This window comes from Bufo gargarizans, chromosome 8, assembly GCF_014858855.1.
Source record: "Bufo gargarizans isolate SCDJY-AF-19 chromosome 8, ASM1485885v1, whole genome shotgun sequence".
Classification (NCBI taxonomy): domain Eukaryota; kingdom Metazoa; phylum Chordata; class Amphibia; order Anura; family Bufonidae; genus Bufo; species Bufo gargarizans.
This window is the reverse complement of record NC_058087.1, coordinates 170,502,993-170,520,744: the sequence shown is the minus strand read 5'-3', so window position 1 is coordinate 170,520,744 and position 17,752 is coordinate 170,502,993. Positions and strand designations below refer to the sequence as shown.

Here is a 17,752-nt window from a genome sequence, read left to right as displayed (position 1 = left end):
TGCCAGTGCCACGCTCGTTCCCGATAACTGGCTCATATAATCGAGCAGTCAATCAGCTGATCAAAGAGCAACTGCTCATTAATTGGCCGATGGGCATCTTTCATCAGGATGAAAGATGCCCAATTATTGACAGCACATCTCACTGTGTAATCAGGGATGTGCTGCTGATAATGAATAGAATGGGAATTAGTCGTCCCTCCCCATTCGGTTTGCATTGGCCGATATAGTGAGGCTGGTGCATAAGAGCACCGATGGATATGTTAACTTCCATTGGTGCTCATACTGCCTGAAGATCGGGAAGTGTAATACCACCCTCAGATGCCTATAGCCCAACAGATTGTCACCCATCTTTTAAAAAGGTTAAAATCAAGTTAAAATCTAAGTTTAGGACCTATTCAGAACCTAGGCGTTTCAGTCAACAGTCCATACTTATGACATGAACTGTCACCCACATCAAAGCAGTTCTCCAACTTTAAAAAAATCTGATTAACAGCCTTTGATAAGAAGGGGACAATGTGTGCCTTCTGTCAAATTGGTTCTCTTCTACTCCACTGCTCTAGTTACCGCAAAACAGCGTAGCTGAACGCCAACCTGACATTAAGCTGAAAGTACTAAACCATGAATTTTGTAATTTTTATATAGTTTTTATTTTTGCAAAAAAATAGCCTTAATGTTAGAACATTTCTTTACAAAAAGGTGGAAAACAAAGTAAAAATGTTTATACATCTGCTTGCATTCCAACAACCTACCTACCTAGTGAGACCAAAAAAAGGGGTTTTCATATCTGCCCATTTGGGAAACCTACAGAGCCTTGAAGATGATAGTTCAAGAAACCACAGGGAGCATATAGTGAGGAAAGACCCAGCAATCTTCCCCTAGGCAGGACGACTCAGCCATACATCATACACAGCCTCGGCGCGGGGTGTGGACTATAAGCCCCTCTGGCCAACAAGATAAAAATCAAAGGGTTTGGAGTTAAATTTGACTCAAAATGTTGAATTTCTGCTCTTCAAGTTTTATTATTTGCAGTTTAATTGACCTGAAAAGGAGTTCTGATTTCTTACAGCCCTTTTGTAACGCTGTTGGTCGACAGGTATAAATCTTAGTGCCCACCTATAGTCATCAGGGTGACGCGGCCTGCTGCAATCGTTAATCACAATTAGAGAAAATCACGCTTTTGCCTCCGATGTTTTCTGGCCTCTTCCCCCTGCAGTAACAAAGTATGTTGTCTCTCTCCAGTTTCTATTACGCGAGCTACAGAATGAAGGAAATCCAATTTGTGCATGTAGGGAGGGAGCGTGACAGATGTGCAGAAGGACATGATAATATCAAGTTCCATCACCTTCCTGGAAGTGGCCATCAAAGGAAGGCAGATGTAAGAGAATTAGAAAATCAGTGTAAATTGAACGGGGAGTTGTAAAACCCCTCCAGTGTGTACCACTGCGGAGAGGACAGATCAGATTTTGGGCATTGAAAAATAATGAAAATAGTGGAAAATATAACTTATGGTGTGGAGGGGCCGGGAATCGGCAGTGCAAACCAAGTGCAGATATTATCAGTGGTTCTCTTTTTGGGCACGTCGAAGGGGGTCTAAGAGGCTTGCACTCTAGCTTTTACTTACATTTTGCTTCTGAATCTGGAAGTAGTTGTCTCACAGTCATTGTCAGCCATATTAGCTCTCACGGGGCAAACTTCTAGGTCACCCAGCAAGCACAGAGGGTTTTCCTCCACTCAAGTCTTCCTCATAAGTGAACCCCCCCACCACACTCCATCCCTTTCAGTGAGCAGACAAGTCTGAACCTGTGTTGGTGGGTGGTAACCAGATATTTGCTACACTGAATGTGTCGGAAAGACTTAGGGTCCATTAACACGTCCGTAGAGCATTGAGGATCCACAATACACCCAGCCGGCACCCACCATAGAACTGCCTATTCTTGTCCGCAATCGCAGACAAGAATAGGACATGTTCTATTTTTTTGGGCACCGCGGACTGGAAGTTCGGGGCCACGGCAAAGAAATGCGGATAGCACACTGTGTGCTGTCCGCATCTTCCGCATCTTTTCTGTCCCCATAGAGAATGAATGGGTCCGCACCCATTCCTCAAAATTCGGGAACAGATGTGGACCCATTTGCAGACGTGTGAATGGAGCCTCAAACATGAATCTTAAAGACAACCCGTCATCTCTCCTGACAGGTCTGTTTTAGTAACTACTTGCATTCCCCATGTAATAACAATTCTGGAGCATCTATTCTTATGGCTCTATGTTGTACCATAATCTTAATTATTCCTGCTAGAAGTTATAAACACATTAGTAGAACTTTGCAGTGAAGGTGCAGATGGGTGTTACCAGTCGTTTTTTTTCCCTGCACAGTCTGACACTATCCAATCAGTGCCGTCAGTGTCACACTGTGTCGGGACACCCCCCACCCCCACCTGGTAACATCCACTGGGATCTTCACTGCATACTTCTAGCAGGAATAATAAAGGAATGGCACATCACCGAGTCATAAGAACAGATGCTTCAGAATTGTTATTACATGGGGAATGCAAGTAGTTACTAAAACAGACTTGTCAGGAGAGGCTGGGCGTCCTGTTTAAAGGGATTCTCTGGACTTTAAAGGGGTTGACCGATATTAAATTAAAAGTCAATGAGAATGCTATACTCACCCCCTTTCTACAGTGTTGTAATTTGGAGAGCTGATCCAGTTCCCCTGCAGCTCTTTGTATACTAACAGCAGAGATGATGTGCTGGACTACTGCTGAGGACATTGATTGACTGGAGCAGTCACGTGCCGTATATCCCAGCATATAACACTGTCGCTGACATGCACAGTAAAAGTCTGACCTCCATTGATCGGCAGAATGAAGGGGCTGTGAAGTTAGCAGGATGTCGACCAGAATGGGATGAGCTGCAGTTGCAAGCGCGACTGGCTGTGCTGATTTGTGAGTATCTAGATTTTGGACCCTTACCAAACAATGACTATGCATCCTTAAAAGGGGTTCTACAGTTTGTTTTAACTGATGATCGGCGGGGGTCCGACACTCGGGACCCCCGTCTATCAGCTGTTTGAGAAGGCAGCAGCTGCGCGGCCTTCTCACTGTTTACCACAGGCCCAGTGACGTCACGACTAGTATCAACTGGCCTGGGCGCGGCTACGCTCGGTTCACTTGAATGGAGCTTAGCCGCGCCCAGGCCAGTTGATACTAGTCGTGACATCACTGGGCCAGCGGTAAACAGTGAGAAAGCCGCGCCGCTGCCTTCTCAAACAGCTGATTGGCGGGGGTCCCGGATGTCGGCCCCCCGCCGATCAGATGCTGATGATCTATCCAGAGGATAGATCATCAGTTAAAACAAACTGTAGAACCTATTTAAAGGCAATGTACACCTTTGGAGGCAATTTTTGTTTATGATTGCCTTTTACTAATTTTTGGCTAAAAATCATATTTTTAATTGGCCTTTATTAAAAATATTGAGCCGTTCTGTCCCAAAGGGCTAACCGCTTTTCTAACTGTGTGACTGGTACTGTTACTTTCACTCTAAACTACTAAGAGGTCATAAACACTTATCAGAACTGTAAGAGAAGAATAATGTTTATCATTTTAGAGAGCAGAGATAAGGAGCCTGTCAACTCCCCAAATGACGAAAAAGACAGAAAATCCACAGGCTGCTGCTAAAGCATCTCAGCTCTGTACACAAAAAAGGACTCCATATTTTTAATAAAGGCCAATTGAAATAATGATTTTTAGCTCAAGATAAGTACAATGCAATAATAAAAAAAGAATTGCCCCCAAAGGTGTACATAGCCTTTAATGCTTAGACACCCTTTTTTTTTTTACAAGTTAAAGGGATGCTGGGAAGTGTTATAGAAGATGACCAGTCTTCTCCTGACATACCTGCTTTAGTAAATAGTATTCCCTGTGAAATAATTCTGGAGAATCTATTTTTAAAAGTCTGTTTTGCGCTATTCCTCCTGGAAATAAAAGTACAACTGGGTGCCACTATTCCCCTTGTCAAAGGGGTAAGTTCCACACAAGCCAACACTTCCAGTCATGGTTGGACGGTGTGAGACTGTGCAGTGACACGCCCAACTGGTAACGCTCAGTTGTCAATTTATTCATAAACTTCTAGCAGGAACAACAGAGTTATAAGAAAAGATGCTCCAGAATTAACAATACAAGATTTCACGAAAACAGACATGTCAAGAGAGGTGACAAGTCCTCGTCTACTGGTGCATAAGGCATCTGTAGGTGGATCTCTACTTGCAATGGCTTAGCACATATATTAGGTTTAATTATCCTAATATATCTTGCCATTTCTCCGGCGCAATGAGCAGGTGTGTGCAGACTGGCCAGACTCCGAAGGGTTAATAGTTTAACAGAAAAATAAATCTCCCTCTCCATAGAGAGCGCCGGTCTTGCTACAGGCGCTATCTCAATCAGTCTGTCAGGTTCTGGTGACTTAAATTTGATATAATGGGGCAGGGAGCACAGCCTCTCGTCACAGCGATGCCTTGGCCTTCATAATGACGAGTGCACCCAGGAGCTGGAATGTGTGCATTATAGAGGGAAAAATTAACGCTCTCTAGTTATACTTACGAGATGGCAATATGTAAAGTCTGATTTGCGCCTTCAACGTGGCACCACATGTCCTGATATCTTACTACTGATCATTTACACTGCTGGCTGCTGTCAACTTCGGTCTGCAAATTGCAGATCTGCAATACACGGATAACGGCCTTATGCTTTCTCCATTTTGACGACCGCACATGGTCAGCGCTATATAGAAAATGACTATTTATGTCCGTGATTGCGGCCAAGAATAGGACATGCTCTATATTTTTGTAGGGCCGCGGAATGGAACTACGGAAGCAGAGAGCACACGGTGTGCTGTCCGCATCTTTTGCTGCCCCACTGAAATGAATGGGTTTGTATCTGTTCTGCAAGATTGCGGAACGGATGCAGACCCAGAATTACGGTTGTGTGAATGCACCCTTGAAGGGAGTCTGTCCCTGCAAATTCACTAATGAAACTGTTCTTGGTGCTCTGCAGTTGACATACACCGTATCCTACACCTACCTTCACGTCCGCTTGCTGAAATCCTGAACCTTCGAAAAAAGTTTTTTGAGTCGTATGTGTGAGAGATGGGCTTTATTTCTCTCTATATATAATGTGAACTTTCTGTAGTATACATTTTTGTGTAGCGCACAAGCAGATGTATGAGCCATGTGTGCATTAAGGTCACTAGGGGAGGGGGGAAGGGGGGAGTTAGGTAGATGTGAAAACTACAACCTATGAACTCCTAGCTGAAGTTGCTGAAACCACTCCTATCAGGTTAAGGAGCCAATAGTCTCTACTTAAAGGGGTGGTACGGGTTCAGAGCAGAACCTGGACATCCCTCCATTTTCACCCCGCAGCCCCCCTGACATGAGCATCGGAGCAGTTCATGCTCCGATGCTCTCCTTTGCCCTGCGCTAAATTGCGAAAGTCATAGGCATTTTTTGGGGATCCGGTGACTTACCGGGGCTCTCAATGGGGCTGCCAGGAACCCCGGTGACGTCACTGGTACTGATGGGCGGGATTTAGCTCTGCCCTAGCCAGTAAAACGGCTAGGGCAGAGCTAAAGCCCGCCCCTCAGAGCCGGTGATGTCACCGTACACACTGCCGGGCGGAAATTTCCGCCCGGCAGTGTGTTATTGAAAACAAAAGAGCCCGTGCCCTGCGCGACTTAGCGCAGGGCAAGGGAGCGCATCGGAGCATAAGATGCTAGCCTCACAGGGGCTGTCTGGGTGAAAAAAGGGTATGTCCGGGTTCAGCTCTGAACCCAGACAACCCCTTTAAGGAACACCCCTTTTGTGATGTCATGTCTGCTATATAAGTCAAAGTAACTTGAATAAAGCTCTCTTCTACCATGGCTCAGGGGGGATGAGCAGATGCTTTCATGAAACCAACTGTGTGTCTGGTCTCATTATGAAAGCAGTATAGTGTACACATACTTATACTTCTGATTGATTTGGCGCCACACATAGATTATGAGAATCGCATAAATTGCGACGACATATGCAAATTCGTTGAAAAAAAACAAGGGGCGGCCTCCATCCCTAACTGTACCCAGGCACACCTACTGAATCAAGCTCCGCTCCTCCCCTCGGTATCTTCGTCTCCTTCTGGTTTCTACATCATGGAGCCACTGGTTTAAATCTTGCATAGTCTATGCAGTGAACCTAATGGCGCCTCTTCCAACAGAAAGGAACTGACTGTGCAGACATTTCAACCACTGGCTCAATGACATCGGGGCCAGAAAGGGGCCAAGATAAGGCAGGGCAGTGTGAACATGGCCTAAGTGTAACCCAAAAGAGAGGCTAGGATATTAAAGGATATTAACTTTTGAGGATTTATGAGCAATCATTAAAGAATAAAAGCAGCAAGAAATATATAGCACCTGAATATTAGAGGAGAAAAAAGGGGCACACATCCCACAAGTGGCGGTGTTAGGAGGTGGCAACTTTTCTCACTGACCTGAGGGAGTTGACGGCCTCGCTGTTGATGGAGATGCTTTGGTCCGTGGTGGCCATCTGAGACTTGAAGAGACCGAGTTCTGCGGTTAGCTACAGGAAGACAAACATTAAGATATATTAATATCGCGGCATGGGCTCCGTACAGAAGGAAGGACAGCATTCAGCATTTCTGATTGAGGGTAATCAGAGCAGAGCCATTTATTCAAGGTGACTGCTAATCTTATAGAGCCGCTGATATTTATAGGTGAAATAATTAAAAGTATTGATTGGAGGAAGCAGAGTAGATGAATATGACAGAATGCTACAGGTGGGTGGATGGATGGCCCAAGGAAATTCCTTCCATTTACAGCGACTCTTTTAAAGGGGTTTTCTGGTATTTAAATACTGATGGCCTATCCTTAGGGCCTGACACCTGGCACCCCTACCAATCAGCTGTTTCCAGCAGCTTCCGATACAGCACATTCAAGTCCCTGGTAGCTAGACTGCAGTAAGCCGGTGCTGGAAACTACAAAGTGGATGCAGTCTTCCGACCAGGCTGCCCCGAAAAAGCTGATCAGTGGGGTACAGGTTTTCAGACCTACGCCAATCTGATACTGATGAGCTCTCATGAGGACAAGCCATCAATAAGTGCCGGAAAACCCCATTAAGTCACGTTGGGGGGAATTTATCAATGTATTTCTGCCAGCACAAACTGCATGGGAAGTTGCTGAAAATCACTATGTGCACCAAATGTAACTTTTTTGCTTTTTGCTTGGCAAACCTTTAACAAGTAGGTGTGGTTCACTGGAAGGGACACGGCCTAAAACGGTTAAACAGACCGATTAATACTAAAGCCAGAAAACAGATCTACAATATATTAAATGGATGGGCTGAGCCCGCTCCATACATGGTGTTTGCTGGCTGTATAACAGTGCAGGCGCCTGGATGCAATCGGCAATGACGCCAAACTTAGTCATTTAATCTCTCAAATGCTACAGTCCATAGCAATCGCTGCATCTGAGGTTAGATAGAGAGGGGGGCTTCCTCCACCTTCCAAGCTGAACCCCCGCAGTAAAATCAGCTACCATGATGGTTCTGGGTCTTCTGAAGTTTCTCAGGGCTGTCCGACTTAACGTGTGCTCTCTGTATGTGTGTCTGTTCTGCAAAAGACAGAAAATGGCCTACACTTGTCTGCAAGTCAATGGGTCGGCAAAAAATGCGGACAGCACACGTGCCATTTCCTTATTTTGTAGATCCGTGGTGTGCGCACTACAAAATGCTTATGATGCTGTGCATGAAGCCTATGACTGTATTCTCCTCCCCTCGAGCGGGATCGGTCCAAGCCTCCGCTCTCATCTTTTGATGAGAAAGGTGCCGGTCTGTCAATTCACACCAAGAGAGATGTCTTTCTAAAACATGGCCCAGAGGCCCAAATTAACCCTGGAAAATACACTCAATCTGAATTCATGAGATCTCTCGTTTGAGCCTTCAGAGACCAAGCAACCCATCTCTACTTACTAGGGTTCGCCAACACCTGCTTACAGGGCATATCGTTTGGTCCTGTGAACAAAGGCAGCGGGGGATTGTGGGAGCAGCACCCAGGTGAGGGCGCCGGCAGGGTCGTGGTGGTCAGTAATGTATTATGCTGCACGGTTCCCAACAGGGAGGCAGATGCTTTTATCTAAAAATCCAGGCTGCAGTTTAGTAGCTTTGAGGCGGCCTTAATTAAACGTCAGAGCTTGATCATAATGACACATTAAGTGTTTTATCTTCCTGCTATTGTTACATAGTAAAGGGAGAAAATTGCTTTATTTGCACTCGGGGTCAATTCCTCCATTGCGGTTTGACAAATAAGCGCCACGTTTTAATCAAACGTGTGTTAAGGGAAATTCTATTAATATTGTCATAAGTACTTCATTTATACACCGATATAGACATCTGCTGATGCCAATTAGGAAACAAAAACATGCTATGGCAGACCTGGCACCAATGGGAAATAATTGCAAGGAAGGTCCTTCTGTCTTCTAACCTTCACCATAAAAGATGATGTTCTAATTAATAGTGCATTAATAGTCATTTTTTTCAGAGTAAATCACAGAAATTAAAGGGGTACACCAAGAAAAAAAATCAGATACTGTGTTATGTCTGGTGCAGGGCATGAGAGGGTGGAGCACGACACAGTTTTCTCTTTAAAGTTTTAGAAATCCCTGCATCCCGTTTTGCCCTCTCAGGTCCTGCACTAGCTATAACATACTTATGCTATAGAAGCAAAATCAAAAACAGACTGTAAATGGTTAACAAAATTTAAGTAGCCTGCAATCACGTGGCGATGCCAACAATGATGCTTGGTTCTTCGCTGAGCTCCACTTCCTGCTCCAGGAAATGCTTGGGATTGTCTCTCCACCAATCACTGTAGGGTGCGGGAAGTGGAGTGCCGAGGTGACCTAGCCACCATTGAAACTGCAGTGGCATAAGATTGGCGAGGAGAGTATCAGCTCCTTTACTTTTTAACCATTTTCAGGCCTTTTTTTATGCTGGAATACCCTTTGAAGCCATTTTTCTTAAAGCGCTTCTCGTTGATATTACCAAAATGGACATTTATGGCAAAGCCGCCAGATAAATATCTGATAGGTGCCAGTCCCGTTTCTAGAAAAAGGAAGATCCAAAGGTGATGCATGATCCAAGTATTGAATTAACAATGAGGTGGCCACACGCGAGGATTTCTTCATTTAAGTCCATATGTGTAAAGAAAACACATATAGCTATACAGTAGGTGACCTTCAGACACATCCCAGCACCATAAATGTAAGATTAACTTCAGTAAAAATTGGTGGATTTGATTGTGTCCAAACTTCATTTAGGAAACCCATTTAGTTAAGAAAATGGTCTTCTGACAGGTTGGCCGAAAATTTTCCTCCCAATTGAAGCTATGCAGACACAATGTATCACACTTGGTGGACACGCTCAGTTAACAGATCACATAAAGCTCGAAAGAAAATTAAATACATGTAGTAAACGGCATAAAATATAAGAACCTATACTAGCCAGATAAATCTGCCATTGTATGATGCTCCCTGCCGCAGGCATTGATGTGCCAGTCTACCCAAGTGACCTCAACCAATCACTGGCCTCAAAAGGTACAGCTCGTGAGGAGCAATTGACTGCAGCGGAGACATGGGTTCACGTCATCACTGCAGCAAGGTAAACCACCGTCAAGGACCCCTGGAGAGGCAGCGCTGAAATTGCCACCGGTACAATTATTATTTTGTAATTTTATGTTATTTGCTTTAGGCTACATGCACACGACCGTATGTGTTTTGCTGTCCGCAAAAAAAAAAACAACATTCGTATGCCAACGTTTTTTAGGGGCGGATCCATTGTAACAATGCCTAAAACGGACAAGAATTTTTTTTGCGCGGTTACGGAACGGACATACTGATGTGAACTTTTTTGCGGACCCATTGTAATGAATGGGTCCGCATCCTATCCGCCAAAAAAAATGGAACGGACACAAACAACGTTTGTGTGCATGTAGCCTTAGTTTTTAAATTTTCATCCAAAACCCACGTTGATTGCTTGACGCAAACTAAGTCTATCACAGATGATGTGTATTATTTCCCCTTTAGTTTGCATCTTCCCTATTTCCATCCACAAAATCTTGAATAGCTGCGATACCCAGTGGATTTTGCATTCTTAAGAAAAAGTTAAACCAAATAAATAACATGCCATCTGAATAGAACAGACAAAAATTCGTAAAATTAAAGAAAACCCAAAAGGGAAAATTTGGCTTCCCAACCGACAATCCTCAAGCAATTTATCTGATGTTTAAACAAATATTCTAAGCAAAACTTTCATGAGAGCAAATAAAGAAGAGCCAAACGCGTTCAAAATCCTTTCAGATCAATCCCATCACATAACCCCAGCCAGACAGAGAGGAGCCAAGGTGCACGCCAATATTGCGGTACTTTTCAACACCACTGTTTATTCAGAAACCGATAAGATTATCGTAGCAAAAAATGTTTCTCTCAATTTTCTGATTAGTCCTCTTATCGGCAACTCTGCGGAGTCTATCAAAGCCAGCTGGGAGGAGAGGAGAGCCGAGCCATTCACACAAGCACAGAGCTGCAAATGGAAGGTATGCTGTCTGCGGCTCGCTTCTGCAAACAGAATCATTATTATTCTTCTTCCAGACGTCTTCAGATCTACAGAGACACTGGTTCGGGAGGGTAGGATGGAATGGAAATGGTAGTTTACAGGAGATACGCCATCACAAGCTCACACGTTCTGAACATTGCCTTACAATTTAGATCCTCTGATATTACATCACATTAAGCTACATTACTGAATTTATTTTCCATAAAAATTGTTTGTGGCAGCAGTATTGGGCTAAAAAAAAAAAAAAAAGAAATATTAAAAAAACATCTGGCCTCTGTCTAAAGTACAGTGCAACAAGCCCCGTTGCAGCCCGGGAGACCAGCACTGCTACATGTGCCCAGTGCAGAGTAGGCATGACATACACCAATGTTAGGATGATGTACAGTCGTGGCCAAAAGTTTTGAGAATGACACAAATTAGTTTTCACAAAGTTTGCTGCTAAACTGCTTTTAGATCTTTGTTTTAGTTGTTTCTGTGATGTAGTGAAATATAATTACACGCACTTCATACGTTTCATAGGCTTTTATCGACAATTACATGACATTTATGCAAAGAGTCAGTATTTGCAGTGTTGGCCCTTCTTTTTTAGGACCTCTGCAATTCGACTGGGCATGCTCTCAATCAACTTCTGGGCCAATTCCTGACTGATAGCAACCCATTCTTTCATAATCACTTCTTGGACTTTGTCAGAATTAGTGGGTTTTTGTTTGTCCACCCACCTCTTAAGGATTGACCACAAGTTCTCAATGGGATTAAGATCTGGGGAGTTTCCAGGCCATAGACCCAAAATGTCAACGTTTTGGTCCCCGAGCCACATAGTTATCACTTTTGCCTTATGGCACGGTGCTCCATCGTGCTGGGAAATGCATTGTTCTTCACCAAACTGTTGTTGGATTGTTGGAAGAAGTTGCTGTTGGAGGGTGTTTTGGTACCATTCTTTATTCATGGCTGTGAGTGAGCCCACTCCCTTGGATGAGAAGCAACCCCACACATGAATGGTCTCAGGATGCTTTACTGTTGGCATGACACAGGACTGATGGTAGCGCTCACCTTTTCTTCTCCGGACAAGCCTTTTTCCTGATGCGCCAAACAATCGGAAAGAGGCTTCATCCGAGAATATGACTTTGCCCCAGTCCTCAGCAGTCCATTCACCATATTTTCTGCAGAAGATCAATCTGTCCCTGATGTTTTTTTGGAGAGAAGTGGCTTCTTTGCTGCCCATCTTGACACCAGGCCATCTTCCAAAAGTCTTCGCCTCACTGTGCGTGCAGATGCGCTCACACCTGCCTGCTGCCATTCCTGAGCAAGCTCTGCACTGGTGGCACTCCGATCCCGCAGCTGAATCCTCTTTAGGAGACGATCCTGGCGCTTGCTGGACTTTATTGGACGCCCTGAAGCCTTCTTAACAAGAACTGAACCTCTTTCCTTGAAGTTCTTGATGATCCTATAAATTGTTGATTGAGGTGCAATCTTAGTAGCCACAATATCCTTGCCTGTGATGCTCTGGCCTTGTCCCAAGTACAGCATGTTTGGTGTCTCTCCAGCTGTTGCAAAAGTACACCGTGCAACATACTTTGCCAGCTTCTGGCTGAAGAAGGGGAGAACTGCTGTAGAGGAGAGAGAAGGCAGCCATTTGGAATAAGTGTATATAAGCTATATGGGCAGTAGGTAAGCAATGTTAAAAGGATGTTAAACCCAATTAACACTTAATTTGCAGGATAATCAAAACAGTGGGCAACTTTATTTTTCCTTATGAGTTGGTAGGTCCTACATGGAACAGAAGTACAGCATGGTGCAAAACGGACCACAGGTCTAGTAAACTTAAAGGGGTCTGACACATTTATCACATGATAGGTGACCCAAGTGGATGTATGCACAGTGTAATATCTATATTTAAAGCTATAGAACTTCTGAAAATAGCAGACTGGTGAGCAATCCACACAAGTGCAGTGACCCCTACTATGGGATTTTAGAAAATTCTTCATAAGTCCCATAACCGTGAACAGAGGATTTCCACGCATGCACTGCCTGCTGTCCATTCACTTTGGTTCCCTGTTCTGGAGACAGGAGTAGGTCCTATAGGTAGGACCCGCACCTGACATTAATGGCTTATCAATAAGTACGGTTGGAGGAGAACATTCCTTTAAGACCCAATAATCTAAGGCCAACAATCGGCCACACGTGCATACGTGTAAACTACATTGAGAGAGTGAAGACAACTCAACAACACCAGTATAATTTTCACTCATGTAGATCTTCTCTGATGTCATTAGCTCAAATTAGACAAAACGGTCATGTCCTTACCTGCCTACGATCCTGTTCTTGCTGTGGTGGCGTCGCTCGGTCACTGTGGCAACCAGCCCCAACGACGCCACAGTTGCCTATGATTGGTCTTCCTTGACGCACAAGCATGTTTTGCTCTGCTGTTTGTACCTCTTGATTTCTTTGCCTCCTGACGTGACTTCCTGGTATTGACCCTGTTTGGTACTGGACTTCTCGTTCTGGTTCTAACATTTATTTTCTGGTTCCAACCAGTCATGTCTGACTTCTCCTGTAAAACTTCGGTCCCGTGCACTTATCCAGATTAGGGATCGTCGACCAGATGGATGCAGTCATTTAGGAGGGATCGTCAAAGTACTGTAGGTAGGGGCAGTTGTGTGGGTGGTATTTTGGGCTGCACTGTTCCCTACTTTACAGGACAGAAATGTTCTTGGTGCTTTCTGTTCGACCAGATTCCAGTCTGTGCCAGTAACTCCTAAGTTGAGGGACAGTTTCCTGCATTGTTCCTATAGATTAACACATGTTTGCCACCTACTGGATGATATTTAATTTTTTTTTCAATGCTACAACATAATGATTTTGAGCACAACATGATTAATACATGAGAGATACCATCAGGAGTCCTTATTAAATTCAGCCAAGCCCCACTGGAAGTCAATGAAATTTCCAGAGTTTATGGGGAGTGTAAAGTAAGTGTGTCACGCTCGCTTTATGTAATCATTTATCAAACACTTAAAAATGAATATGCAGTGCTGCAAAATAAACAGTCCTAGTAATAAAAGCTTATGGGTGGGTAAAGGAAATTGAGAATTCCATAGGTGGCTAGGGATGAGCAAATTTCTGTTTTCAAGTTCGGTGTGCAAGGTTCGGGTTATCTAAGAATTCAGTTATGGATTCCACTACCACAGACCATAAGTTATTGTCTGTGGTAGCGGAATCCATGTGTCACGGACGGCGTACAGGAAACAAGACAAAGCAACATGCATATATGACTGAGTGGATCCAAAGCTAAGAAACCAAAAGGGAGACCCCTGCACAAGACCTGAGACTTTCCCTGGGTGCTCAGCCAATGCAAAGATCCGAAAGGTGGAAGGTTGCATATCCACGTACCTTGACTATATAACCCCTGAACACCCTACAATAGTGAGGGGACACGACCACCGGCTCCCTACACCAGACACGGAGGGAGTCAGGGTCACCTGGGATCCAGCAAACAGAAAATAACAGATAAATGTTCAGCACTTAACTTTGTAACAGACTGGAAAACAAGATCAGCATGCACACACACTCCAGGAAGAAGTATAAGCTGCCCAGTAATGCATTATGGGGCGGAAATTAAAGGGATGCAATCAGTCCAACTACATGACAGCTGAGAGAGCCTAAGGAGATGAGGAACTGAACAGCACAACAAAGAGAACTCAAGGAGGAGGTTCTGAAAGGCCTCTGTCAGAGCTTCTCAGCTGTCTGGTTGTGACACCATGATGGAGTTCTTAGATAACCTGAATCTTGCATGTCGAACTTTGCTCATCGCTATAGGTGGCCTTTCCTCCAGATACCATAATAGGGTGCAAATAAACACGCATGCTGTCTATTTCCACCTTAGTCTGAATTTAAAGTTAAAATTAGGTACTCATTTGTTTTAAAAGCCACAGTGGCTTTTTGATATGTGTGGCTATTTTGGCTTAACGGGGTGGTCTGGGTTCTAGATATTGAGGACACATCCTTAGGACAGGTCATGAATATCTTATCACGGGGGTGACAAGGGTTGGACCCACACTGATCTGATATTGATGACCTATTTACACATATATATATATATATATATATATATATACACACAGTCATGTGAAAAAATTAGGACACCCTTTGAAAGCATGTGGTTTTTTGTAACAATTTTAATAAAAGGTTATTTCATCTCCGTTTCAACAATACAGAGAGATTAAAGTAATCCGACTAAACAAAGAAAACTGAAGAAAAGTCTTTTCAAGATCTTCTGTAAATGTCATTCTACAAAGATGCCTATTCTAACTGAGGAAAAAGATAGGACACCCTTGCCCCTAATAGCGAGTGTTACCTCCTTTGGCTGAAATAACTGCAGTGAGACGGTTCTTGTAGCCATCTACCAGTCTTCGACATCGGTCTGAGGAAATTTTACCCCACTCCTCAATGCAGAACTTTTTCAGCTGTGAGATGTTTGAGGGGTTTCTTGCACGTACAGCCCTTTTCAAGTCACCCCACAGCATCTCAATGGGATTCAAATCTGGACTTTGACTTGGCCATTCCAGGACTCTCCATTTCTTCTTTTTCAGCCAATCTTTGGTTGATTTACTAGTATGTTTTGGGTCATTGTCATGTTGCATGGTCCAGTTCCGCTTCAGCTTTAATTTTCTAACTGATGGTCTCACATGTTCTTCAAGCACCTTCTGATACACAGTAGAATTCATCGTGGATTCTATGATGGTGAGCTGACCAGGTCCTGCTGCAGCAAAGCAGCCCCAAACCATGACACTTCCACCTCCATGCTTCACAGTTGGTATGAGGTTCTTTTCTTGGAATGCTGTGTTTGGTTTACGCCAAACATGTCCTCTGCTGTTGTGTCCAAATAATTCAATTTTGGACTCATCTGTTCAAAGAACATTATTCCAGAAGTCCTGGTCTTTGTCAACTTTATCTCTGGCAAATGTCAGTCTGGCCTCGATGTTTCTCTTGGAAAGCAAAGGTTTCCTCCTTGTACACCTCCCATGCAAGTTAAACTTGTACAGTCTCTTTCTGATTGTAGAGGCATGTACTTCTACATCAACAGTAGCCAGAGCCTGCTGTAGTTCTCGAGATGACACTTTAGGGTTTTTGGAGACCTCTTTTAGCATCTTGCGGTCTGCTCTTGGGGTGAACTTGCTGGGGCGACCAGTCCTGGGCATGTTGGCAGTTGTTTTGAAAGTCCTCCACTTGTAGACTATCTTCCGGACAGTGGAATGGCTGATTTCAAAATCTTTTGAGATCTTTTTAAATCCCTTCCCAGACTCATAGGCTGCTACAATCTTTTTTCTGAAGTCCTCTGACAGCTCTTTTGCTCTCACCATGGTGCTCACTCTCACTTCAACAGTCAGGAGCACACCAAACTAAATGTCTGAGGTTTAAATAGGGCAAGCCTCATTCAACATGCAGAGTAACGATCTACTAATTATGTGCACCTGGTGTGATATACCTGTGTGAGATCTGAGCCAATTTAAGAGGGAATACATGTGAGGGTGTCCTATCTTTTTCCTCAGTTAGAATAGGCATTTTTGTAGAATGACATTTACAGAAGATCTTGAAAAGACTTTTCTTCAGTTTTCTTTGTTTAGTTGGATTACTTTAATCTCTCTGTATTGTTGAAACGGAGATGAAATAACCTTTTATTAAAAATGTTACAAAAAACCACATGCTTTCAAAGGGTGTCCTAATTTTTTCACATGACTGTATATATATTTAAATAGTAATACTAGTAATAGGATGTTCAATAAATGCCTAATAGTAAGCTGCTGTCGTTGGTGAACCTATATCAGCCATGACGTAACGATGGCATAAATTGGTCTTCATGGTGGAAATGAGAACAGTCTGTCCTGAGGACCTGTTGTGGTGCCCAGGCAATGGTTTCTTGCTCAGCTGTCATAAAAGTACTTGAAAAAGTAAGGTATTCTAATTCTAAGGTATACTCATTTAAAATAAGCAACTTATTTTCTGTAGATCCTTGAAAACAATTTATTTTTTAAATACAAATATGCACAAAATTCTGCCCCAGCTTAATTCTTATTATTGTCACAACCAGACAGCTGAGAAGCTCTGACAGAGGCCTTTCAGAACCTCCTCCTTGAGTTCTGTTTGTTGTGCTGTTCAGTTCCTCATCTCGTTAGCCTCTCTCAGCTGTCATGGAGTTGGACTGATTGCATCCCTTTAAATTCCGCCCCATAATGCATTACTGGGCGGCTTATCCTACTTCCTGGAGTGTGTGCGCATGCTGATCTTGTTTTCCAGTCTGTTACAAAGTTAAGTGCTGAACATTTATCTGTTATTTTCTGTTTGCTGGATCCCAGGTGACCCTGACTCCCTCAGTGTCTGGTGTAGGGAGCCGGTGGTCGTGTCCCCTCACTATTGTAGGGTGTTCAGGGGTTATATAGTCGAGGTACGTGGATATGCAACCTTCCACCTCTGGGATCTTTGCATAGGCTGAGCAGCCAGGGAAAGTCTCAGGTCTTGTGCAGGGGTCTCCCTTTTGGTTTCTTAGCTTTGGATCCACTCAGTCATATATGCATGTTGCTTTGTCTTGTTTCCTGTACACCGTCCGTGACATTATAAGCCGCCAAAAACGTCTCAAGCATGGATCCGGTTTCACTTTTGGCTGAACGCTTCCAGGGTCTTTCATTGGAGGTAGCTGATCTCCGTAAGACTTTTTCTCAGCTTCAAGTGACCGGTTCAGCTTGCGTTCATGGAGTTTGTTCTGAGCCTAAGATCTCGCTCCCGGATACGTTCTCCGGGGGTAGTGAGAATTTTGTGCGTTTTAGAGAGGCTTGCAAACTCCATTTTTGCCTTCTTCCCCATTCCTCTGGTGATGAGGAACGGAGGGTGGGAATCATTATATCGCTGCTCAGGGGTAACGCTCAGTCCTGGGCCTTTTCGCTGCCGGAGGGGGAACAGCCTCTCCGTTCAGTGGATGAATTCTTTTTAGCCCTGGGTCAGATATATGATGATCCGGATCGTATTCCTCTGGCTGAGTCTAGACTACGTCTATTATGCCAGGGTAAACAATCCGCAGAAATATACTGCTCAGAATTTCGGAGATGGG

The 17,752-nt window shown here is 43.9% G+C and overlaps 1 protein-coding gene across 2 annotated transcripts in view; it reads right to left on the bottom strand.

Annotated features, from left to right (window-relative positions):
- Positions 1–17,752, bottom strand: part of LOC122944558 (mitotic spindle assembly checkpoint protein MAD1-like) — a 381,207-nt gene that overhangs the window by 262,445 nt on the left and 101,010 nt on the right. For both annotated transcript variants that reach the window (XM_044302963.1, XM_044302962.1), the window contains exon 4: positions 6,518–6,606. In XM_044302963.1, the coding sequence (XP_044158898.1) occupies positions 6,518–6,606 (89 nt within the window). The remainder of the gene's footprint in view (positions 1–6,517; positions 6,607–17,752) is intronic.